The following is a 26230-nucleotide window of genomic DNA, read 5'->3' as shown; positions in this document are numbered from 1 at the left end:
CGTAAACAAACTGGTTTTTGTGAGAAAAGATACGTATAAGATTTAGAAAATTCTATCTCTTATTTTGTATGTAATACATCATCAAACAATAACCTATTATTAAGATAAATATAAATTTAACATCATAGGATATTGCCTATTTATGATGTTTTATATTTAAAAAAAAGATATCGATTCTGTTGTTTTCACTTTTCTATAAAAATAATACAGTATAGTTATAAAATAATGATTCCGAATGTTCAAAGATGGTTTAATTATATTATGTTCTGTGCTAATTCTGTTAATAGTTCAACATTGTAGTATAATGGAAAAGAAAAAAAAAGATTTACGGAAGGCAACAAAAGAAATCGATGTACTTCTACAGATTCTTTAGAAACAACGTGTTTAATTCGTTCAAAGTATGCGTGACCCATAATTGGATTGAGAGTGGGGAATGTCTCATAAAATCCTCCACTGAAGCTACTGTTTACAGTACCAGCTCAGAACTTGACAACGTCACCTAACAGTGAGTATGCTCGTTTAATTTAACATATTAAACGCGTTACGTTTTACATCAGTAGGTACATTGTACTTGCATTTATCTTTGCGTTTGCAATTTAAATACGCCATAAATGGTAGTCCCCACTTGAGTAGATATATTTAAACAGGATTCATATTTTCATATGCTCCGGAATACTCTATTATAGTATTTGCTATAGTAATTTTTATTGATAAATTTTATTAAATACATTTAAAAAATGCTAACTTTTATTAAATACCTTGTAAGGCATTGAAGATAGTTATAAAATGGTGTTAATTTAGTTTCTTTTCTTCATTCATGGAGAAATATCTCTGTGTTATGAATAGCATTAAGCGAATCCAGGTTTTTGGCTTGTTACTTTGTTATATAAATCTACAATTCTACAAACAAAGACTTGATGCCTGTCTATCTTGTCTTACGCTAATTAGTGCTGTAGTGGCGCGAAGTATATATATCGTTCTTCCTTCAACCGTGAATAATAAAAGAAACATGACTTTTCTCTTGTGATAAATAGTTTCTGGAACTGAGCCCTGAGGTCATCAAGGTTAATCTTAGTCTTTGCTCTTCGTGACTTTTTTTTGTCGCTATAGAAAATTCAAGCGTTACTGGACGTGCTATGGTTTTCGCTCTTTGTTTCAGGTTCAAGAGCCCTGATAATGAATCGTATTGTTAAATTATATACGATGAATCGATTTAAGTTTGTTTCTTTGTTTACTGTTACAACTGTCATTTATGACTTATTCTACGAAATGAGATATCTTTATACATTTATCTTAAAATAAAGATAAAAATAATTTTATATAAGTGAACTATATTGCTATAGGGAAATCATTGACTTTGTAAACTTGATCATTTGTTTTTCAGAGATTTTCCTGATACGTAGACAAATTTATTGATAATTGAAATTTAACATGATATATTTTTACTAAATCACTGACTCTGTAAATAAGGATAATTTGTTTCTCGGGGATTTTCCTGATATGTAGAAATACAGCTGATAATTAGAAGTGTTATTTGATAAAAATTAAAATTTTTAATAATAAGAAGGTCACTACTATAATCATCATTTCTGCTTTTTCTAATATAAAAATTTTCTTTCACAGATGAAGACCCTATTTTTTTTAACATTCCTACTGGGGTGTTTTATCCTGGCTAGGCCACACACATATCACATGGGGGCTTGCCCCATCGTGCCACCCATGCCGGGATTTCAAATGAACAAAGTACGTTAATTATATTTTCGTCTATGATAAATTTTCTTAACTTCATTCTGTCATATGTTTATAATAATCTAGCAAATTTAGTTTTTAGGTGTGTGGTACGTAATCCAGAAAACATCGACTGCTAGCAATTGCATCACTTACAACTATACTCGTGGAGAAGAACCGGGCGAATACGTCATAACGCAGGATTCTAATCACCCAATATTAGGTAAGAAGAAGAAAATCTAGGTGATCAATAAATTGAGGACCTCTCGCCTAAATATTATATATTTTTAATAGAATTAAAGAACCAAAGAAGAATTTAAGATATTGAATCTAAATATTTTTCATATTTAAAAAGTTTAATATTATGATATTCTTGGGCATTACTTGCGTCGTATGTACTTTTGCACCTTTAAATTTTCCATAAATGCATATACATTCGCAGTCGAATGAAAACGAAGTGGTTAACGATAGAAAAAGCGTTTAGAATTTGAAGAAATCTAAAATTCAAAGAGGAACAATGAAAGGAGAAAATTCTGAAGCAAGATTCGTAGAGACACAAAGGATAATAGAGATTGTAAAGGTGCATCTGACATTATGAACTATGGTAACAATAGTAAACGACGAAGTTTCGAAAAGGGCAAGATTTTCTTTTATAGATGACGTGGTCGCGTTGGGTGTGTATATATTGTTGAAAGCTTTTGAATTAATAAAGAAGGTGAACGTCGGATCCCATCAGGACCCATAAAAGCATGTCAATAGGATAACTGTCTGGCAAGTGGGATGAATTATCCGTAATGAAGCGTCGTCTCTATGTACAGGTCTTACGCCATTGAAGCACGAGTATCATTACACCGGTGAATTGAGCGTTCCGGAACCGAGTACGCCAGCACGAATGATAGTTCGTTTTCCTCTTAGTAAGTATCACGATCATGTTCCATGAAATATATATATCTTCGTCGTTGCAGAAGGATTTCAGAAGAATCTGAGTCATGGTAAAGTAGTGCAATTGCTGGGTTCAATTTTATGGTTTTAGCCTTTGGTAACTTGATATGCGGTGTTAACTGATCTGAAATCGAGATTTTTATTGAATTTTTTTGGATTTGAATCTGTGAGATAAACTCTCTTATATATTCTTACGTTAAGAATTCTTTTAAATAAATAATGGGATAACAAGATATATACAATTAAATACGCAGGATATTGCGGCAATCGTGTCAACAATAGTCTGATTCTGTATGAAAAAACAAGTTAGAAATATAGAATAAAATTGTTTCATACGACGCCTCGTTTCCAAGAAAGTCGAGTTCGAAAATTTGTCAAGTACTTGAATTTGACTAATTCCGGCTTGAACAAAAGTAAATAACCGACAAGAGGTTGTTCTATACGTGAAAATAAGTAAAAATCATGCGCGTGTACTAAATCTAGTTGTCAACTAAAAATCTGTTTTCCTGAAAGCAAGACTTGTAGCACAATTGCCGAAACACCCTGTATATACCGGCATGGTATTACACTAAAGCTATATGTAAATAAAATATTATATATTATATGTGAAATGAAATATTATAGTATTACTTCATCAAACACCTCAGTGTTTGGCTCCACTATCAACTTCCCCCTAACGAATTGTCCAATTACTCATACTAACCAGCAATTTAACTTACTTAAAGGTGTAGCCGGAAGTGCGTCTCACGTAGTATTCGCTACAGATTACGTGAACTACGCTGGTATTTTTACATGCCAGAAGCTGACGTTCGCTCATCGTCAAAGTGCGACGATCCTCTCCAGGCACCGAGAACTAGACAAGAGCTACGTGGACGATATGCGCCAATTTTTGGCTCAGTCCGGTGTGGATCCTTTTGACTTGAGCATCATCTCTCAATCTGGATGTCCTCACGGCAACAATAGTCTGGACATCAACGTGGATCCGAATACTTTTACAGCTGAGAACCTTGGAAACGTGGTTCGTAAAGCTGGAGAAAAAATCGGCGATGGTGTCCAATGGGTGGCCAGTGCAGGAAGCAAAGTATACCATAAATTGTCCGGAAGTGAAGAGAAAAGTACTAGCAAACCTGAGGCGAACACCAGAGCAGCCATTACGAGGAATTACGAAACGAACGAAGTCGAATGGATTCCTTAGATTCTAGATTTAAGTTCATTCCAAATGCATAAATCTCGATGAGGATCAATGCTTTTCCTCCTTCTTTCTATACTCGTCCTTTTACTGTAGGGATATTCCTATGTTTTGCTTTAACTTTGTCTGCTGAAATTTTATGAGAGAATAATCGATCACAACAGCGTACGCTATAATTAGGAATAGACGCGAGTCGAGAACGAAAGACAATGTAACGAACAAAATGATATTTTTATTTTTTTAACGTGATTGAAATAAAATGAAGTCCTAACGCGAATAAATAAAGTTTTCACATATGTATTCCATAAAAAGCTACTATATTTAATATATAATTAACTATATACTTTAAGAAATATTTTTATAGTTTAAATCTTCCATACTTTGGCTTGATGTTTCGATTTTAAGCACACGTTATATTCATGCTTCATCTTTTTTAATCATTCTGATAAAAATATGATTTTTCATAAACATCCACAGCTTAGTTATGTGGCGCGAGAAAAAGTATGAAGATCTAGAACTACTCTTTGTATACATAAAGATATAAAAATATATAATAAAGACATAAAAAATAAAAATATATAAAAATTGATGGTTTCTGGATGGTTTTACAATTATGAGATGCGAGACGTTATTGAACTCAAACGTTGCAAGTAATACAAGAGAATAACAAAGAGGCACAGAAATCTAGAATTACTGCGTCCATAACGAGTTTCCAATCGTTCTCAATTATTTCAAACCGTGACAATATGCAGTCCTGTCGCGGATGTTTAAAGAAAAGAGAATCGCATTGGTCTCAATTGGTTTGCATTGAGGGGTATTAAAAGCGTAAAACGACTGCAAAATCTCTGACGGAAGGAAGAACGTCGCCAGCATATCCTGCGCCGCGGACAAATTAATCCGATCTATTTACAACAGACAGAGTTATATGTTGTACCGTTGCAAACATACGGCGTATCACGTGATTCAGAATCTCCCCCGTGTAATCTGGACCATTGGGATTGTATATGTATGCCACGGAATATTAGTATCCTGACGACCCGTTTCAACGATCAGTTTGATAGCAACCGTTGGAGAGATCATAAAGCTGATCTTTATCCAGAAAGAAGGACATCCTACGATTAACTACTCTGTTTTGACGTCCGCAGTTCTCTGCAACCACCGAAGAGATCTTTCGAGAATCGTGATCCTGTAGAGACAATAAATTGACTGCTGTTTACCATCACTGATTCAGAGTGAAAACCATCCGGAGTTATCCTTCAATGTATGTACATTAATTTATTATTCTTTTGCCTTTTCCCCTTTTGCTTCTTTAGTGTTTTCAAAATTTAAATATTTAGAAATATAGGAGTTGTAAAGTCTAAAAGTGCCAAAAATTCAGAAACGAGAAACACGCTGATCGTTGATACATTCATTTTTTGTTTTTATATAATTCTTTAATTGGAAATTAGAAGTTATAATTTCAGCGGAAGATTTAAAATTGAAAAAGTGTAAAATTATATTCAAGACGCGTACGTTTCAGACGCATACATTATTCAGAATATAATTCCTAAAGGAATACGCGCAAAGAATCGATAAACGATATTCCCGAAAAATTTACTTTTCAAACAATGTGAATATTTAAGTTCTACGCAAAAGGAATCTTTTATAATTGTCTATGTAGGAAGCGGAATCATTCGGTACATACTAGGACTGAATTTCAGATAAATTGAGCGAAAGGAGACACCTTTGCGTGAAATTGTATTCACCTTTGAAATTTGTAGTACTTGTTAGTGAAATTACACATCCATTCAGATATCTATGTTCGAAATGTATTCATTACATAAAAATAGCGATCGTTCGACATTTGTTTATAACGATTCATTTACCACAATATTTCGATAAAATAGACTATTTAGACAGAGATTGTAATTATGCGTTATTTTCATTTACTGCCAAATTTTTGTTTAAATACCAAATTTAAAAGGGTAATAAATTAAAGTTATATTTGTAATATTTAGAGAATTGGACAATTATTGTAGTCAATTCGAGATTTTGGAATTTAAATGCCAAAAAATCTAAAAATTTTTAATCCAGAAATATAAAGGTTTAAAAATCCAAGAATTTGGAGAATTAGAGAGAACCCTTAAACTATTGACATTTCAACTTGTCTAAAATAAAATGTCCAGTGTTTCCTTGGACCACAATCGTTCAAATTAACAAATACTAAATCTCCAAATATTTGCCAATGGCACCTTGGTTACCTTTAAAATTCAACTCTACGAATTCCACGGGATCAGTGAAGGTAAGTTGAGGGGTTGTTGCGCACTGCGGTAGCTCGAGTCGCGTTACGGTTTCCGGGGTGCGCAGCCGGAGGTGGGAGTTGGTTGGCAGTCCCTTCCGCACCTTGTCTCTTCTTTCAGTGAGTTTCGCGTTATTTCCTCGACTCGAACGTGTCTCCTATTACTCGATCTTTCAAATCTATTTCATAAAATCCGTTTCTACTAAATCGATCCACTTGCAACGTCTAAAACTATACGACAGAACGGACGATTTGAGCCATCTGAGACTGAACTTGCCTGTTCTTTGTGATCTTGACCTGGTAAAGTTGCGATGAACATGCTCACCACTGCACGTGCACGACTTTTCCATAGGGTAATTGATCGATATAAGCGGCGCGTGGTACGCGTAACGAGCAACGATTCTTCGTGAATTGTTCTTGACGTCAAACCCTGGCTAATTTGCTAATTCCTCGGCCACTCGTCGCCACATTTTGTTATGATACTTCACCGTGCTTTGTATTCTCGCTTTTTCGTTTCTACCGTGCTTCGTTTCTTTTATGAATGAGCTTAGCGTGATATAATTTATTGGATCGCGATTTGATTCTTGGTTCTTGTTGGCTTTGTACGAATATTCCTCGTCGTTGCAGATAGTTCGCTTGTGATGAAACAGGTAAGAGTGGAGGCAGAGGGGTAGGTCCTCCCAAATACATTGTTGCCCATAAGTAGCTGGATACTTTTATAGCAATAGTATATGAATGTTAATAAAGAGTATAAATTAATGAGAAACTAATGGACAAAAGCAATACTTCAATTTTGACAAAAATATGCAATCCAAATACTTCTGAGCAACAGAGTAAATTCCTTGACATTTGCTTTTGTGGATGGAGAATTATTTGCACGTCTTCTTTCTGGAAAGGGATAATAGGGATCATTGAGAAGTAATTTGGTGACTGATGGTCATACCATGCTGATGATTATTAGCCTACCTAATTGGGTTATAATTAATAAGTGAACGGTCGTTATGTTACGATTTTTTTTCCACTTAATTTTGTAAATGCACAATTTCTGTTGCAATCCTTAGTAATGTTTATAGCCTAAAACAAAAGATAAGATTAAAATTAAATTCAGATATAAGTAATTGCAGTTGGCACACACGTTATACATGTTATACATGTAACTCGATATTATAAAACAATTTTCCTTCATGCCTTAGAATAAGTTACTTTTAATAACATAATTCCTTTACCCTGGCAGTCAGAAATATTAAGACACCTGTCAATATTTATTGCAAAGTCAATGGCTTTCAGTGTATTTTGATATTTTATAGTTACTATATTATAAATCTGTCATTTCATTGGAAAATACTAAATAAAGGAAAATTTGTTAGAATTTTTCAATAAATGGGTGTCTTAATACTCAAAGTAATAGTATATATTTTTTCCAAAATCAAGACAGACTTTCCATAAAAAAGAAAGTCATGAACCATAATAAGATTAGCAAACAAAGAAATTTACATCATTTTTTTTTTTATGAGGAGTTGATGATGTCGGATAAAACAAGGTGTAATGATGATTTATGATGGGTGACCCTTGTAAATAGGTGAAGGTGGGTCAGTATAGTTGAGTCACGCTTGATTTACCAGTTGATCATAGGGTAATTCGGTGTGAATTGGCGCAGGTTCAAGAGACAAGTTCGTCAACGAGACCGGTTGACCCAGATTCTGGATCAATTTCGCTATGTAGGGTTGGTGATTCTCGCGTGAGGCTCGCAAGATTTCGTTCGACTCCTTGAATTGGGACGGTCTAATCGCGCTAATTAGATTAAATTTCCATCTATCGAACGGACTGTGTCGTTGAATGGTACCAATCCTCGTCGATTTATCCATTTGACGTTATTACTTACAGTGGCTCATGAAGATATTTCCACACTTACAGTATATAATTTTTATGTGCATATCGTACGTGTCGTATAAAATATTTTGAAACATCATCAGCATTGTAACGAGACATTGGTCATGTTCCAAATTAATCTGGAAATGAATTTAGCAGTTAGAATGATACAACATAAATATCCGTTTTAATCATATATTATATATAGTGCAAAAATGGTCCTATACCGATATAATTGACAAGATAGGATGAATAATTTTTAAAATCAATAGTAAAATAGAATAAAATTGAATGAAAATCACTGACTTCAATCCAGTTATTAAGTCGTTCGAAAAGTTCGTTACGTATTTAATTCGATCGTCTATGGCCTATCTGCCTAATTAATTTCTGCAAACAACAGCATACAAAGTATCTAAAAGTCTTATTATTCTTCTTTGCATAGACAAGTAAAGAACGTAGGCACAGAAAACGATAATTTACATTCACGTCAATCTCCGAAGGTTACTTAAAAGCCATTTAACATCATTCAAGTATCGAGTCTCTAATGACTCGTAACAGGGATTCGCAAGTTCGTTCATCGCCCTCGTTTTCTGGCGTCTCATCTCCGCTTTTATTTTTCGATCTCCTTCGCGATTTCGACGCGTCAGGGAGAAGGGCAGTGGATGCGGAGCCTTCAAAACGATTCGGTCTTTGTTCCTTATCTACCAGCGACCTTACGAAGATTGTCGTCCTTGGAACGATCTTTGAAAGCTATTCTCTAGAAAGGTGAAGCAGCATTAGTCGATCGACGATCTTCCAAGTTACTACTTCGGGTGTTCTTTCCTCGATTTCAAACCTTAGATATCGAGTGATCCTCCGCTCGCGATCCTCTATCGAAGATTTTCTTCTAATTCTCGAGGCTAAAAGAAGATCGTGCGCTTTTTAATAGAGACATTTTCAATTTTATGTACACGTTAAGCTTGAATTTTTATTTTCATATAATGTAGAAGTTTTCGATTTTTTACTGGTTTTGAGTAGATGGTGATAGATGTAGATCTATGATAGATGTGATCCGGAGAACTTGAGATCCTCGCTACAGTATCTAGTGGACGCTTTTGACTTGGACGTTTCGATTTTTGTAAATCGACAGTAAGTGCTTTTGCATTGTTTCGCTGCAATGAATATTATTCTATTGCGTGAATGGCTTGATGGTGATAGTGTAGATAGAATTGTCATTGGTCTGTAGATGATATTAAAGAAATATAAAAGAAATACGTGGCAAAAGAAGTTCTGTATTTTGTTATGATATATATGAATATTACATTATTTAAATTACAAAGTAAATTATACAAAAATACAAAGGGGACTAGATCAATTTGACGTACACAAGGATTGATTCATGGACCTTCTCTGGTCTGATTGTCTTGCCAGCTTAGAAAGATGATTGTTGATGGAGATGCAAACGCACGTAGTCATATTTATTAATACTTTCAATTGTCATTTATCTTGTAGTATCTTGCTACTCTAAAGATAATTTCTCAATCTCTCAATCTCTCAATAAACATCTTGAACTGAACTGCAATCTTTCTTATTGATATATGAGTAAGTACTTGGGTATGTTTTGGTACTTTAAATGAAGCTCTTTAATCCAATTTTTGCTTCTAATCTTATCCCAGGCAACTGTATACAGTTAATAAATATTGATAAATGTAACAATTGGTTTTAATTAGTATAAATAAAAACGCAATCATGAATGGAAATTAATTTTGCGTTATCGGAGTTATGTGACAGTTTAAAGATGATACGACATTTAAATATTGATAGTCTTATATCCTTACCGGATAAATTACAACGCAACAGACAAAGTAGAACGTTTGATCAATATGTCAAGGAGAAAAAAAGAAATAAAATGCGTTGGTCATGAATGTCTGGCAAAGAAAGAAACTCAAGGTAAATCCTTGCCATGGACACGACGGATACATGCCTGGCAAAGAAACGGCATCGTTTCATAACGTTTAATTGATCTACCCCCTAACTCGCTCGTTAAAGCGACCGGAATTCCTGCGGGTCAATTTATTTGAACGGTTACTTCAACGAGCAACGATTAATGTTGGATTAAGAAAAAAAAAAGTCACGTTGTCCTGTCCACGTAATGTAATCAGTTTCCATTAGATCCGTGTCATCATAATTGGAGGATTCTCCAGTCCCCAAATCATTATGGGGTGTTACGATGGGAACATATCAGTGGTGAAACATATGGGTATCCAAGTGTTCATGCAGACTTTAAAGTTAATCTGAAAATAAAGATATTATTTATTGTCAGTTATGGAAATTGATATTTTTAATAAAAAGAAGAAAGAGAAAAATTATTGTAGATATGTGCGAATGTTTCATATTACTATTGTAATGAAAAAAAAATTATTAAGAAAAAGTTATAAATATGTATGTACGTATATTTATTACAATATCAGCATATTTTAATTCTGTATTAAATGTATTATAACGTTTCTGTAATTTTTCTATTTTGATAATACTGTTCATATTGCTCAATATATCCTTGGATGGATTCATTTTCTAAGAACTGACTAATTGTAATATAAAATTTAATTAACATTCAGCATTAAATCTTTGGACCTCAAATAATACATAAATATTATATAACATTCGGATATAGCTTTTTCAACAAAGATGTAAAAGATACTCTATTCTACTACATTAAATAATCTAATCATAATATTCTGCGAGTATAAAAAGTATTCAGCCTTTGCATAAGCATTAATATTGTGTACTTAAGTGAAATTGAGGACGAAATGCGGCTAAGACACAATAATATTGGTATTTGTACACTTCATATGTAGTCACGGCAAAGTTGAGAAACGTTTACAGATTGTCGACCCACTGTCCTCGTTGAGAACATTCATCTACGAGTATAATCTCATCTAATCAGAGATTAAAAAAACGAATTAATCAACAAAAATTTATTTCCATTAAGAATCAGATATAGTGATCGTTTTACAGAATGATAGAATACCTGCAACGAAGGCACGATTAATTTCGATTAATCACTGATGTTGATGTCACTGATGACAAGAACACTTTTAATAAATTGTCAATTTTAGCTTTGCAATACCTTTTACCGGAATTACTAAAGATATTTAATAAGACAATATTTGAATCTTAATGCTTTTCTTGACGTATAGTGAATCTGAAAATATAAATATTTATCAGCATCAAACGAATACATATTGGATCCTTGTAAGATAAATCGATGTAAGAGAATAATAATAGCAAGTTTAAATTTATCAAAAAATTCCTTGTGTTTGATATTTTGGATTTGATGAATTAATTTGGGTTCTTTCTTCTTTTTGCTTTTTTAAACAGATGCTTGCAGTATTTCTGCTGTTAATACCTACGCTTTGGGGAGATGAAACCGAAGCTAGCGTTCTCGTGGCAGACACCACAATGTCCAGAATGGTTGAATTGAACGCCGACGCACCCTTCTGTGCCTTGTACACCGACCGTGGTGTTATTCAGAAAATGATTCTTGGAGCTGACCCGAAAAAGGTCCGACAAATGTCGGCGAACCTCGTAGCAGACTTGGTGGAAACGTGCAAAGCTTCTCGTGACAAAGGAAAGGTATCGATCGTTCTCTTCAGACGTTGATTCATCACGAAATCGAATAAAATTATAGTTGATTGAACGCTTGATTCGCTTGGTAGAAATAGATTATACAGACAGTCGCAGCAGTAAGTAGGATTCTTTTTCTTCTAGTAGCATTACTAACGATAAAAATTAATCATTATTCTTTAGATAAACTTGCATTTGTACAATGTATTACCCAAAGAATTAATACTTTAAATAACAGTTGATTAAACATACTATTCTTTGAATAAATTCATACTTTTATAATGCATTAAAAGAATTACCACATACCAAAGTATTTATATTTCATATATTTGTTAATTAAATTTTCATTTAAGATAGATTAGAACTTTATACACAGACAATGTGTATACTTCATGAAATCTCAAGGAATTACATTATTTCTAATTACGAAAGTATACATATAATAAAAATATAACATATTAAAAAAATACATATAATAAAATTATAAAAAAAGTGTTTATGCACAAGAAGAGTACAACTTATATTTATCACTTTTAAAAATTGTCAAAATTCACTGATATTATTAGCTAATACATTATTGTGCAAGAGGAGTCAGAATTTCGGAAATTGTAAAAAGATAATATATTCTGTATTGCATCAGAACCAACCTCCAGGCAGTGGTCTGATGTATCCAGGCACAAAATGGTGTGGACCAGGTACTTTGGCAAAATCGTATGATGACCTTGGTCACCACGCAGGCGAGGACGCTTGTTGCAGAGAACACGACCATTGTCCGATGACGATATCGCCTAAAGAGTGCATTAATGGCATATGCAACAATTCACCGTTCACACGGTCCCACTGTGACTGCGATGCCAAGTTCCGTAGATGTCTGCAGAACCTTAATACTGAAGTGGCGAACACTCTTGGTGCCCTTTTCTTCAACGTGATACAAGTGACTTGTTTTAAGGAGAGGCGTCCGTGCTCGCAATGGCAGAGGTAGGTTTCAAAGACATTAGAAGAATTTACGTTCGTGTGAAATATCTTTGTTTAGGGAGTTTCGTTTGTTTAATTTTTGAAAACATCCTATTTTAGAAGATTTTTATTCGAATACTATTTTAATGAATTTCTTAATCAATAATTAAATTTAATATTTGTTTAAGCAATTAAATCTTTTTTCCTTTTTTCGATCATGTGTAGAATTAAACTTTTTTTTCTTTTAAACCTTTGAATGGTTTGAAAAGTTATACAGAAAAGAAATTGTAAAATATTGAGTTCAAATAAGAGTTGTTCGAAATTTCTCATGCATATTCTACTGGAAGAAGAAAAAGTTTCTTAGTCTCCTTTCAGTAAAAATTCATTAAGAAAAGGAAATGTTTGAAAATTATAACACAGAGTGTCTCGTTTTTTACCTTCTTAGCAGTGTAAAGAATTGTTTTATATTTTTTGGTTCTATTTAATATTTCTTCGAAGAAAAGCTTTTGATATTTTTTGGCCTTCTTCGTTTAATATTTTCCTGAGAACAGAAAGAAATTTTTAGTATCGTTTGGATAATCTAAAACATATGTATAAAAGGTAGAAGCGAAAACTATCTTCCCGCAGTGTTTAACGACTAAATACGCTCTTAATAATTACGTCACCGACTCTCCTCAGTTGTCCCCATATCTGGGTGAATTCAAGGCGGTACGAGTATCCTAACTCGTCGCGGGACTATTACACCCACAAGATCCTTCTCTTCAAGACAGTCCTCCAGGTGATGCGTGATATTCTGAAGAAGAAACAACTTGTATTTTCGTGGCTACATATGACCATCGATTAGATGCAATTTTATTAAAAATTTATTCCCACAAGGTATCAATTGGTGATGATTTATGATCATGGTGATGGTGTTTATGGGTTTCTGTTATAGCTTCTAACACATTCATCGTAAAGAATTAATTTCGATAAACTTTCAGATCATGTATATTGTATTAATCGTAATAATCTAAAATTTCACAATACTGTCAATGGTAACATTTCAATGAAATGATCGATCGTAATCGATGTAATTGTTACGTGGTTGGTCTGTTACAGAAATGGTTACACGGAATCAGAGTTGAACCGGTTGTGCTCCGAGTACAAATTCCAACCAAGCGACAAGTACGTGCCGTTGATGCCCTTGAACGTGAACTAGCTATTGCGGAAACGCAAGAAGAACGGACCAGATAGCCTTTGAAGTGGTGCCAGTTAACAGAGTTCTAATGAGCGGGATAATTGCACGCGCCTCAGCCACGTACCTCGCAAGCCCCTTCTCTTTCTTTCACGCAGAACCGACCTGTCTGGGAATCTTCTTTGCTGGTCATTCATGAATTTACATTGTTACAGGTCACTGTTTTCCCTGGAATGCCATTTTTTCTAACTGACTCTGAGATTGTTCTTGAAATCTAAAGATTTAATTCCTGGTGAACGTAAAAGATATTAGCTTCTTTCTGTGTTTTTCTGGCTTATTCCAAGTAAAAGAAAAAGAGAAATAAGATGAGATTTCTTAGATTTTATAGAATTAAAGATTTCTTGAAAAACCTTGACAGAGAGATGCGGGAATATTTATTTTATTTTCAATCTCAAGTGGAAGAAAAAGAAAAAGAATTTGGTGTTTCTTAACTCTTGTAGAATTAAAAATTCCGTTTAGAAGTCTTACAGAATTTAAAAGTTATAAAAGTCTACAAACTAATGTTATTCTCGAATTGAACAAGATGAATTACAAGATAAAGAAAGCAACAGATAGGTTCACATCGGCCTGAAAGCGAGAAACGGCTATGCAAATGTTAACACCTGTCGTCCTTGCAATTTTGTTGCAGAACGTTCGAGATTAGTCGTGTGTTGATACGAAAAATTATTTTGCCCTTCGTTTCGTAATCTTGAAATGAGGCGTAGAAAAGATATTGTGCAATATCTCTAATGCCCTTGAAAAGAAATTGGTGCAAAACTTGAAAAAGAGGATTACAAACTTCAAGGGCGTCGCGTATAAGTAATTGAATCAAATTTATATTACGGACAAAATAATTCATAATTTTACTGCTCAATATTACTCTTTTAACGTGTTTCCAACTTTAAAAGTGTCGGTTTAGGTGATCAACCTTCGTAGAAAGAGCAAGAGAAAGTTATTCACCGCAGACATACAAAGTAGTGAGAACTTTGTTTTTTTTTTTAAATTCAAATTGAAGCAAAGTTCAGCAACAGGAAAAAATAAGATACAGTATGATTATTGAATAATTGTTGCTCGATTGAATGCGATAAAGGAGGTTTTTACTGGAACTATGGTACCGAAATAAGCTTCGCATCTCTTGCATATCATTCGTCGCCATTGCCGTTACGCAAATGCATGCAATTGTATACAAACGAGCGGCATTAGCTACGATCCTTCTTAGATTAGGATTATCCATCAAGTTGATGCGGAGATAGTTGAAAGGAATTTATTAAAATTTATTACAAATCCCTTAACAATACTGTAATAACGCATCGAATTAAATTCTTTTGTGAAGTAACAGTTGATGCATTTCTACATTAACTTGATGGATTTACAACGTACCAATGAACTCCACTATGTTTACGATTTTTCTATCCACTTTGATAGCTTAGACTTTGAATCTTGTGCATTCAACGAATTTCTATCTCACTTAAGACATTTTTAAGGCCGCTCGTGTATCCGATGCAAGATAAAATTAGCACCAGAGATAACAATGCGGATTAAATATTCAAGAATCATGAAAGATTATGATTCATCTCATTCGCACTGCTCAAAACAATCTGGAAGACACTTGATCAAACAGATTTGTTATTTCTTATTTTCGCTGTGAATGCTACACGAGTCGAGTTCAATGTCTGAGCCACATTAAATATTTGATATTCTCGTCTAGCTGTATGTCTTACGTCCTAGAACTTGAGAAACATGTTGACATTGAAATGCCTTTCACATTTTTATCTTTCACATAACTCTCTAATCTTCTTTTAACTTGTTAACCAAGAAGATAACTCGTCATTCCTACAATAATATCTTTATCTGGAGATTTTCCGTTCTTTTATTAGCTTTATTTCTGCTAAAAAAGAAAACACACAATTGTTTAGTATCTCTTCAACAAAAATTGTCTAAGACAAGCAAAGCTTTAAAAATTGTTCAATGTCCTATCGAAAAGAATTCTTATACCTTTCCATCCTGAACAGAAAATTTTCGCCTTTTGACTTTGTTGTAACGATATTCTACTATAAAAAAAAAGAATACTAATTATTTTGAGCAGTGGTCGAGAAAGAAAACAAAGACATCAGAGAGAACAGAATGACGACGGCCTTGCACAATCTTTACTGTGATTGAAATTATTCAGACGTAAGCATCTTGTACAGTTTTACTCGTGTAGAGGTATGTTATAAGCAACCGACCGTTATTTGTGGCTACTCGTACCCAAATAATCGATAAGGCATTGAGAGTGCCGGAAGTTGTCGCTGGACGACCGAGGATTATCCGGATTTTGTACATATTTCGAGAAGGTCAGCCGGGGAAGAGTGCAATCGATTGAGCATGTCACACTGATGTTATGTTGAGAATACCTCAGTGAGATTTTATTTCCTGAAGACCTTCGATCGACTAACGGTACAGTGAAATCAGCAAATTCGTGACAAACTGAAAGAAAAGTTGGATTATGTTAGTTCCAAAGACTCGTACAATGGCTCACGAAAGTATTTGAATTATCGTTAGACCGTGGATTTTTATGCAAATTTATACCTTTATGAACGTAATTGAAAAAAAAAATAGAGCTTAAATAGAGAGTTCTCTTGTTTATTAAAAATTATAAGAAATATTCTACTTTGGATATTTTATATACTTTTGTATCTAACATAAATTCTGTGCATTTTTGCATCTTTAAATTTTGCATAAATACATAAAAATTCGCAGTATATCGTATAACACGCATAATAATTAATACATTATATAAGTAAGTTTTATAGTATTGGTAATACTAATAAGTTTTATAGTACATACTTGGAATTGACGATTTAAGTGATGGATGGACTGCAGATTTTTATGCATTTATTCGAAATTAAAAGATAAAATATTCAAAGTAATGTGGATATTATAATATTTAGTAAGCGAGACAAATCTCTATCTCGGTTCCATTTCTTTACTTTTTTCCATAAAGACATGAATTTGTATAAATATCCACAGCCTAGCTATAGATAACACAATTGAAAAAAATCTTTTAATGTGAAATTTATCTATGAATAGACCGAATCTTCGAGATTAAGCTGTACCAATGAATGTGAGATGGAATAATATGTATTGATATATACCCAATTAAGTTTTTAATTGTAATAAGTACAATATCATAATATACTCATTTTTAATCTTTGCACGCGATAATGTCGCTTATATTACATTAATTATATATATTTTAGTCTAAAATAGACATTCCCACAGAGAATATGTATATTATCACAAAAAAATAGTATTAATTTTGCACGATTCTTCATACATTTATCTTTGAAATATGTTAAAAATCTTGATACGTTATCAAAGACTAGTTTAAGGTATACATATATCTGAGATATAATGAACTGCATCTGTATTGATTTTAGTTAAATCAAAGACCAAAAGTAGTGTGAAAAATAAACGACTACCTCCTTACCAACTAATTTTCTTATCTTTAAATAAACATTAATTCTGGAAAATGTTGACTTCTTAATTTAATATAAAATGATTGAAGAAGAGAGTAACCTGACTGTTTCATCCTAGTGATAATGGAATTTCAAAATGTTTTACGTAACATATACATTATATACTAGAAAGTTTTCTATGATACAGTCGAGGACAACAATAAGTGGACATTCTTATTATATCTATAGTATCCTTATACTACATTGATTATTATTTAGTAATTAATTGAAATTAATATTTATATTTTTGTGTAAATAAGCTGTATTTGATGAAACTTATTCGATATTTATTTTCATCTATTTTTATTCCCAATCGCAAATGTTCGAATACTTTCCAACCGCTGTATATTTTTCCTGCGTGATGTTTAAATTTCGCGCTACTGCGCAATGTCCGTAACGTGAAGAATGGATTTCGAATCTGCTCGCTCTATATTCAGTGGCTGAAGCGCGGAGTGGGAGTGTGTCAGTTCTAGATGCTGTGATGGATGAAGTTTCGTCAAACGGTACGTCTTTTTCGGCAAAGCTGACTGTTATTTCTAGACGGATCGGCTGAAATCATAGTGTGATATACGTAACATTTTAAGTAGTGTACGCGACAAATGAATCGATCGATGATATTTTGTGTACGCTCGATCCTTCGAGGATCGCGTGGGCGTCCTGTCTTCCAAGTCTGTTGGCCCACGCTCTTCCAGAGACTTTATTTATGCGTTCTTTCCAACTATATCATCTCAATCGTGTATCGACAAGGAAAACAATGCTTCGAAGAACATTTCATAATTCCGCCAATGTCCCTTTCTTATTGACAAGTTTCGATCGCCTTAGAACTGGTCGATTTATTGTCAGCTGGTTGATAACTGCTTTCTCAACGCTTACCTAATGTCAACCGTGAATCACGTTTCCTTCCTACTACACGTCCCTGACGCGCTCTGTTTTCCGTTTGACTGCGCCGTGTTTGTTTTCATAGCCGCAACAACTTCCAATTATTCGGAATTTAATGCTTAGGAAAATTTCTATCGCTAGTACGCGTCGCGTTCCTATGAAAGTCATGCAAAAACGTATGTACTGCTGCTAATGTAAATAACTCGATACAGACGAAACGTTTAACGTTAGAACTACCAAGTCTTTAGTCTTTAATGTGTAATATATTATATATAAATGATTATACTATACAAATAATAATGATTTTATCTCATAAACTAATATTAATTATATAATAAAGTACCAAAAGTAGCCTTACTTATTTAGTAACTGCATAAACAGGAAACCCAAAATCACTGCATTTTGATGGGTTTGATAGTCCTAATATACAAAATGATTCGAAACTATAACCAAGAGTGAATTCTTTATTCAAATTTGCTTTCAATATTTTCTAGACCTGGGAAGTAGGGAAAGTGGTGGGACATTAACGTGTGCTGGATGTCTCAATGCAATTGATGAAGATGAATTCATACAGGCACTAAATCAAGAATGGCATATCGATTGCTTTCGGTAAAAATAAGTAAAAAAATGATATATTGGCTATAAAAAGTAATCTTAAACCATTGCACTTATAGCATTTACTTATTAATTAATTAGGTCCAACTATATTAAATTTTGTATCATTTAGTAGTACCTTCATAAGATTATATAAATTTGATACTACTAAAGATATTTCATTGGAAAATAATTTATGTTAACACTTTTTTTGCCATTAAAATTCAGTTGTAATATGAATAGGAATAGGTCATTCATGAAACTATCATATTCTAGGTGTTCAGCATGTGATATTGGTCTATCCACATGGTACTTTGAGAAAGATGGCTTACTGTTCTGTAAGGATGATTATGGGGCTGCCTATGGTGAAGCTTGTCAAGGTTGTGGGCAAATCATTACGGGTCCTGTCATGTTGGCAGGAGATCACAAATTTCACCCAGAATGCTTTGCCTGTAACTCCTGTGGAGCCTTCATTGGAGATGGAGAGAGTTATGCACTAGTTGAGAGATCCAAGTTATATTGTGGGAGTTGTTATAAGAGACAGATGCAACCAATCAATAGGACAGCTAATTGTCCCTTCTCGAGAAAACCACATAGCATCAGATTGGTTGAGATACCGCCAAATTCTTCTGATCCTGAGAAACAAAGAGGAATTAAATTGACATTAGACACAACTCCGAATCCCCGAAATTGTGGTGCTTTACTTCGCATATCTGAGTATGTACAGGAATATACATTTGTTTTCATTCACTGGTTAGAAGATAAAAACAAGATACAGGGCTATAAAATAATGTCAACAATTTTTTATATTGTTTTAAAACAAACGTGCAAAACAAGAGATGATAGAAAGTATTCATTTCTAAAATAAACTAGTACTGCCATTGCAAAACTATATTGTTGTAGCTTTTTTATAAATATTTAACACTATGCATGAATGTGGTTATTTAAAAATAAATAAATAAAGCAAAATAGATGAGCAGCCTCTAATAACTTTGAACTAAAATGCAGGTTAATGAGAAATGTTCGTGGAAAAATCAGTAAGCTGCTGGCCTCTGTGATGGAGGTTCTATTTAGACTATGCTGCCACTTCTCTAATCATAGGTACAGCATAACAAATAAATAATATGCACTAGATATTGTATTTGTTATAAGTTAAATGTGTATCTTTTAGTATCTGCTATTTAACTGCACGCAAAATATATATCTTGTGCAAAATAATTTCCTTGTGTGTAATATTATTTGTTTACTGCATAATATGTGCTGCTTAGATGTGTGAGCATGTAATATTTAGGATGAAGTGAAAGTTTAAATCATACACTTCAGACAATCGCTACATGTTATTTCACTAATATGATTTCAATTCTAATGCCATACTTTTATATTTATTTTAATGACATTTTAATGTCACAACATTATGACATTCAAATATATCTCATTTCTTTCACATTTTCGTATTTTATATCTCTTGTGCTCTGTATTTTATGTGTATCTCACAATTAAAAAGAAAAAGAGGGAAGATGTATTAGGTCACAAATAAACATGGAAATTAGTTCCACTGTTTAATTTCACTTCTAATATCCAAATTAAATATGAATTAAATGCACGCAGTTTTGCATGTTTTGTTTAAAAAAAAAAAAAATATATATATATATATATCATATATTTATGAATATTAGAAATGTCATGTGAAATGTGTTACAGACTGAATATGTCCAGTGATCTCATATCTTTGCACATCGGTGACCGCATACTCGAAATAAATGGCACTCCGGTTAAGGATCAGCCTATAGAGAGCATTGAAAATCTAATACAACATTCCGACACAGTTTTACAGGTAAATTTTATCCTACAACGGCAGTTTATGTCTTTACTATGTGCTCAAAAAATAGTTAATGATAAAAACAAAATGCATTGAATATTGCAGTTAACCATTGAGCACGATCCGGACGCAGTGTCTCGACGACCCGCATATTCATCGCCGACCGCAGCAATGTTGACATCGATTGCAAGTCCTAGAACAAGTCCCGAAAATAAAGAACGCCTATTTAAACGCCGGGATGAAGGATATATCAGTGGGACACGAAGCAGACAATTGCGGAGGACCAGGGATCCTATGCACAAAGAGCGTAGTAGCTCCATGTCGCGACTGCTTGACGGGTACAGATCAAGTTTCAAATGAAATGCTTTCATAATGTCTACCGATGCCTGAATATATATTTATTTTAAAGTTTGTTCTGTAATATATTTGTAATATATTTATAGATCTTCGCCCACAAATCCTACATGTGACTTAAGCAGAACTAGATCGTTTCGTGTCGAACCAAAGAATCAAAGAATATTTCGTGCCAGTGATCTAGTCAAGGGTGAACTGTTAGGTACAGGATTTTTCGGGCAAGTGTTCAAAGTCACACACAGAGATACCAACGAAGTGATGGTGCTAAAAGAGTTGTATAGAGTAGACGAAGAAGCTCAAAAGAATTTTTTAAAAGAGGTAAGCTTGCGTTTCACCGTCGCTGGATCCTTTATGTATCTCTATATTTATGTACATTATTTTATTCTTTGTTATCGCCCTTAACAGGTTGCTGTGTTACGTTCGTTACATCATAACAATGTTCTCCGATTCATTGGTGTTCTGTACAAAGATAAAAAGCTTCATTTGGTCACCGAGTACATAGCGGGTGGAACTCTGAGAGCTCTGCTTCATGATACGAACGAAATCTTACCGTGGGAGCAACGGACGTCGTTTGCTAAAGACATAGCCGCTGGCATGGCTTACTTACATTCCATGAATATCATTCACCGAGATTTGAACTCGCACAATTGTCTCGTACGCGAGGATAAGACTGTAGTCGTGGCCGATTTCGGCCTAGCCAGGATAATACAGAATGGCAATTCCCCCCACAGTCGCAAATACAGCAGACATTCCGACGGAGAAGTGAAAACATCAAAGAAAGAGCGAAAGAAAAGATACACAGTAGTCGGGAATCCATATTGGATGGCGCCTGAGATGATGAAGGGCAACAAGTATGACGAAAAAGTTGATATATTTAGCTTTGGTATCGTCGTTTGTGAAATCATTGGCCGGGTTCAAGCCGATCCTGACTATTTACCACGCTCTTCAGATTTTGGCCTGAACCAAAACGTATTCAAGGAGAAATTTTGCTCCAATTGCCCAGAAATGTTTTATATGATCGCCTTTCTTTGCTGCGATCTGAATCCCGACAAGAGGCCACCTTTCGAAGTGATGCAGTTATGGTTGAAAGCGTTAGCAAAGCATTTATCGGTGGGCGCAGAATTGCCATCGCATTTGGAATTCGATGTTAGAAACTACACAGGATCGAGTACGAGTACGAGCGAGTCCACGACTCCAGAAACACTGACGCCACAATTGAAGCCTATTAAAGAAGGTCAAGTACACCAGGAGAAGAAACGATGCAGCGGTTGTGACGACAGCACGCTGGAACGCGAAGAAACTGTGCCTAGTAGCAATATTCTTCAAGTGCCTGACGTGATAACTCCTCGAGGAAGGTATACGAGACAAAATAGTAAAACGAACGAATCATCTGGAACCTCTGGTCGTTACTCGAGGCAAAACTCGAGGTCTAAGGAAGCTTCCGTCGATAAACCAGACATTGTTATTTCTCCGGACTCTAGTGGATTCACTGGCTGTTTTCCAAGGCAAACTATCAAGTCGACCGAATCGCCTGCTCAATTTTCTAACGATAATCAGGATTTGTACGTGAAAAATGAAACGGAATCTAATTTGAAACGGATACCTACTATTGAAAAAATACGATATGTGGGCAGAGCGAGTCCGAGCTCTTTGTCGGATACTCTTGAATACATCATCGATAACAAGTACTCGTACAAAGTGAACAATAATTTGAATTCCAAGTCGGCGGAGAAATCCAGTGAATATAATTCGATGAGCGGCGGCCACTCGAGAACGAAGTTGGAGGGCAAGTTCAAAATGCCGGATACGAATTCTGTTAGTTCCTACTTGAGACAAATTGGAAAATCAATGAACGTCGTAGAGAAGGAAAGTAAAGTTGATGGTAAGAACAATAACGATACGAAGAAGACTGTAGGCGAAACTTCAAAATCATCGGCAGGCTCTTACCTCAGAAGGACAAAGATTTCTCCTACAAAAGAGACGCCAAAGAATGCATTTTCGCCGCAGAAGAACAGTCAATCCGAAGCTGGTACTTCGTTACAATCAAAAGTAAGTGTAAGCCCGGGAGAAGTTACCGAAGATGAGCCTATCAACGATAGGGTAACCAGGCAGGAAAGTAATGTTTCGGATATCGGTAGTATATTGTCTAGACAAGGAAGTCTCACAGTATTAGACTGTACAGCCAAACACAAAGATAAGATGTATAAAGATTATTCGCCTTTCAACACCTTGCAGAAGGAGGATCTCCGTAAAGAAGGCAGTTTCAGGAATAATACTGCGCTTCATTATACAGATAGTCTCTATTCGAATTCGAGTCTTTCCAAGAACGATAATTTTCTTTCGTACAATACTCGAAATGAGACTAATGTAGACAACAAAAAAGACTGCACCGCATCCACCCAAAATTGTATGAATTTCGAGTCGAGTAACTCTAAGAAGACAGTAATCGAAACGGCGCCGATGTATGATGGAAAATTGCCTAACTCTTTAACCGAGTACACCGAATGTTATAAAAATGTGGATCTATGCAGGCAGGATAGTTTCGGTTCCGACAGCGCAGTCGGTACCATGAGAAGTAATTTTTTCGCAGACTTAGATTTCGTTCAGTTACGAGACGGTAGGCATACACCGGATTTGTGCCATACTCCTGAACGGTGTTGCACTCCTAATCGGGCTGCGTCGCCGATAGAGAGCACAGCTTTGTGAAGTTTCCACGCTAACAAAGTAATCTATCATTCGTAATGAAACGAATCTTTACTAATCTTATTCTCTTACGCTTAATTGAAGATCTGGTAATTTAAGTTGTGTAGTTCTCATTCTCATTTGTCTAACTTCAATAACCTTAAAAATGATATATGATCAACACGAAGAGAATTTTTTCCTTTTGCCGACTGTGTTGTAATATTGTGTGACATCGTGTGAAAAAATATTATTAACAACTTGATGTCCAGTATTAATGAATCTAATGATCAGTTTGTATGAGTTTGAAATATATTGTGGATGGCACAGTAATGCCATCCAGACGAACTCGCCCTAAAAGGTTCGCATTCCTGCAAGATCTTGCCTTGTGGTTCTCATAAGCGGGAATTTATGTAATTATAAGACTAACGAAAGCATTCCATCCAGAATTCTCATGCATTCAGAATCGATAGAACTAACGTGTGCTTTTCAGAAATGGTGTTCGTAAACGCACCGATCGCGTGTTCCGCGATCAACAATTTTCAAAACGTGTTCCCGGGGACACTAAACAGGAAGTCTGGATCGCTACGTCTCCAGTTCTTTATTCTCTGTGGAAATACGGGATTATATCGAAGAAGTTGTAAGCATTACTGTAGAGTCAGTTTTGTAGAATAGAGTGTAAAAAAAATGATATTCTTTACCGGATATATATGTACATCATACTGTAAAATATTATCCACATATATGACGGTGGTGTGCATGTACAGATTATTATCGACATGTATAAAATTTGGGCTCGTCAGTTATATCTTTGTTATTCACATAGGAAATATAATTTTATTTGATTGATATTACATTTCTCCGTTTCTTATGTTCTTGATGTTATGTTTAATTTCAAAATTGCAAAATTGTATATCCTACATTTTTATTTAACTTAAATGATTCACACGTTACACATATGCACGCATACACATGTTAGCAAAGATATAAGTGATGATAAAAGTAGTATGATGTGTATAATATAAAAGATTGTAATATAGTTTTGTATATATATATTCCAACATTTCTCATGTTCAAAACACTGTTTACAGAACATATATTTAACAGTAAAAAGCTTTATATTGATAATGTAGAGACAAAACTTCTTTTGATACTATTAAAAAAAGTTGTATTTCTATTCTATTACATTCTAATCGTAAACAAAATGTTCCCTAATTTAATCAAAATAGAGTGAGTGGTAGAGTACAGGATTTAAATGACTTACAATTGAATTTTGAGTCTTATTAAAACAAAAGGAAAAAAAAAATACGATTAATAGTTTTTATACAAGTTAATTAGTAAGATTTTCGCATTTTGTGTTGCATATAAAAATTTGTACACTTTGTTACCCACGTTTCTTTCCCGTTCAGATTTTCATTAACAATTGGCTATGCATTAACATTGTCTTCTTCCTATTGGGAAAAATTTTGATTTATTTGAACACTGTTGTTATTGAAAGCACTTCGATTCGTTACACCAAATAAATGTTTATTATCTGTGATAAAAGGTGTTTTGAAGCTGTCTATAGTTGAAAAATCTCAAGTGGGAGTAGACTGAAAAAACGTTACTAAAATAATGGAACCCCAATTCTTACTCTTTAATGTATAAGAAGAAAGAAAAATTACTCGCAGTACTAAACTAATAATGTATTGACGAAAATAAAAATGACAAAAAAAAAAGAATGAAAATTTTCCAGATATTAATTTCAATGGACAATACGAGCAATAAATAATACCATATTGTAAAACTTACATTTTGAGAACGAGTAATCATCATTCAAAAAAGTGAATATGTACGAAAACCGATTAGAACAAAAGCAAGAGAAAATAATGTCCGATTTAAATGTTTAAACAGCAGACAATTATATAATGTTTAAACAAAAGATTTGATGTAAATCGTTGAAACATTCGAGTGAATTTTTTAATAATAAAGTTTTAAATAGAGATATTTTTGTTTAGTTAAATTCTCTGTTTGACATTTAAAACGTTTGAAACCATCTAACTGTTAAAATTGCATTCCTTTAAATTTTCAAGCTTCCGAACTACTTGAATCAAAGATGGTTGGCGTTACAGAACGAATGTTTCAAAGTTACGAATAATATCTGCGCATGTCGAATATATTTAAAGACATTAGCGTAACAAATAATGGTCAACCGAGTAATTATGTATGAGTAATCGCGTGTATAATGTAAAACAGCGAGTAACACTCGTTGTAGAATGATTTTCAGCAAACAGTATTAATCTCGTTATCGTTGCTTACTTATGACTACCGTAGTACACAAGTAGGAAACTTTATAGACACGCGAAGGGCACAAAGAAAGACTCTGTAAACTTTTGTAAAAAAAAAAGGAACACGATGGAGAGGGGGAAGAAGAAGAAGAAGAAGACGAACTTTGGAATGGTAGACACATTATTTTTATAGTCTCTGTAAATTGTTATGCTCCTTCTGTTCGACATATTTGGGGAACACGAGGAGCATTCACAAATCTTAACTCCTTGCAAATTATTTTTCTTTACACCAATAATGGAGTACACGATAGGATCAGAGCATATTTCGTATACTACTTTGTTACGGAAGAAGAAATGAATCA

At 34.1% G+C, this 26230-nt stretch overlaps 3 protein-coding genes and 2 long non-coding RNA genes across 11 annotated transcripts; 3 read left to right on the top strand and 2 right to left on the bottom strand.

Moving 5' to 3' along the window:
- Nucleotides 1–360: 360 nt before the first annotated feature.
- On the top strand, nt 361–4446 carry LOC126924856 (apolipoprotein D-like). The gene is made up of 5 exons (XM_050739794.1): nt 361–505; nt 1624–1743; nt 1825–1951; nt 2547–2642; nt 3396–4446. Exons 2-5 carry the CDS (start codon nt 1624–1626, stop codon nt 3863–3865), a joined length of 813 nt encoding a protein of 270 aa, XP_050595751.1. The 5' UTR covers nt 361–505; the 3' UTR covers nt 3866–4446.
- Nucleotides 2066–3521, bottom strand: LOC126924869 (uncharacterized). The gene is made up of 2 exons (XR_007713733.1): nt 3374–3521; nt 2066–2794 (listed from the first exon to the last, which is right to left on the bottom strand). It is a non-coding gene; the product is annotated as an uncharacterized LOC126924869 (long non-coding RNA).
- Nucleotides 4447–4736: 290 nt separating the features above from the next.
- Nucleotides 4737–17291, top strand: LOC126924857 (acidic phospholipase A2 PA4-like). Of its 4 annotated transcripts, none has more exons than XM_050739797.1 (5): nt 4737–5120; nt 11367–11621; nt 12253–12590; nt 13245–13442; nt 13665–17291. In XM_050739797.1, exons 2-4 carry the CDS (start codon nt 11367–11369, stop codon nt 13408–13410), a joined length of 759 nt encoding a protein of 252 aa, XP_050595754.1. In that variant the 5' UTR covers nt 4737–5120; the 3' UTR covers nt 13411–13442; nt 13665–17291. The 4 variants fall into 4 exon arrangements, with proteins under 4 accessions (XP_050595754.1, XP_050595755.1, XP_050595753.1 ...); XM_050739798.1 differs by lacking the exon at nt 4737–5120 and adding an exon at nt 6419–6437; XM_050739796.1 differs by lacking the exon at nt 4737–5120 and adding an exon at nt 6643–6787.
- Nucleotides 6943–7452, bottom strand: LOC126924866 (uncharacterized). Its single transcript, XR_007713730.1, has 2 exons — nt 7104–7452; nt 6943–7025 (listed from the first exon to the last, which is right to left on the bottom strand). It is a non-coding gene; the product is annotated as an uncharacterized LOC126924866 (long non-coding RNA).
- Nucleotides 17292–17648: 357 nt separating the features above from the next.
- Nucleotides 17649–25328, top strand: LOC126924835 (LIM domain kinase 1). 4 transcript variants are annotated; one of them, XM_050739732.1, is made up of 8 exons: nt 17649–17779; nt 18650–18764; nt 19026–19466; nt 19758–19850; nt 20451–20583; nt 20674–20906; nt 21012–21240; nt 21328–25328. In XM_050739732.1, the coding sequence occupies exons 1-8, from the start codon at nt 17758–17760 to the stop codon at nt 23626–23628; spliced, it is 3567 nt and encodes a 1188-aa protein (XP_050595689.1). In that variant the 5' UTR covers nt 17649–17757; the 3' UTR covers nt 23629–25328. The 4 variants fall into 4 exon arrangements, with proteins under 4 accessions (XP_050595689.1, XP_050595688.1, XP_050595691.1 ...); XM_050739731.1 differs by lacking the exon at nt 17649–17779 and adding an exon at nt 18186–18331; XM_050739733.1 differs by lacking the exon at nt 17649–17779 and adding an exon at nt 18392–18413.
- The last annotated feature ends 902 nt before the right edge of the window (nt 25329–26230 follow it).

This window comes from Bombus affinis, chromosome 15, assembly GCF_024516045.1.
Source record: "Bombus affinis isolate iyBomAffi1 chromosome 15, iyBomAffi1.2, whole genome shotgun sequence".
Lineage (NCBI taxonomy): Eukaryota > Metazoa > Arthropoda > Insecta > Hymenoptera > Apidae > Bombus > Bombus affinis.
Note: the sequence above shows the minus strand (reverse complement) of the source record. Positions and strands in the feature narration are given on the sequence as shown.

Coding starts and splice junctions, on each gene's coding strand:
- LOC126924856 (XM_050739794.1), top strand. CDS start 1,624: ATGAAGACCCTATTTTTTTTAACATTCCTACTGGGGTGTTTTATCCTG. Junction 1,952..2,546: donor TTCTAATCACCCAATATTAG/GTAAGAAGAAGA, acceptor CTCTATGTACAG/GTCTTACGCCATTGAAGCAC. Junction 2,643..3,395: donor GATAGTTCGTTTTCCTCTTA/GTAAGTATCACG, acceptor ACTTACTTAAAG/GTGTAGCCGGAAGTGCGTCT.
- LOC126924835 (XM_050739731.1), top strand. CDS start 18,271: ATGCTTAGGAAAATTTCTATCGCTAGTACGCGTCGCGTTCCTATGAAA. Junction 18,332..18,649: donor TATGAAAGTCATGCAAAAAC/GTATGTACTGCT, acceptor AATATTTTCTAG/ACCTGGGAAGTAGGGAAAGT. Junction 18,765..19,025: donor TGGCATATCGATTGCTTTCG/GTAAAAATAAGT, acceptor ATCATATTCTAG/GTGTTCAGCATGTGATATTG.
- LOC126924857 (XM_050739796.1), top strand. Junction 11,622..12,252: donor CTTCTCGTGACAAAGGAAAG/GTATCGATCGTT, acceptor GTATTGCATCAG/AACCAACCTCCAGGCAGTGG. Junction 12,591..13,244: donor CCGTGCTCGCAATGGCAGAG/GTAGGTTTCAAA, acceptor GACTCTCCTCAG/TTGTCCCCATATCTGGGTGA.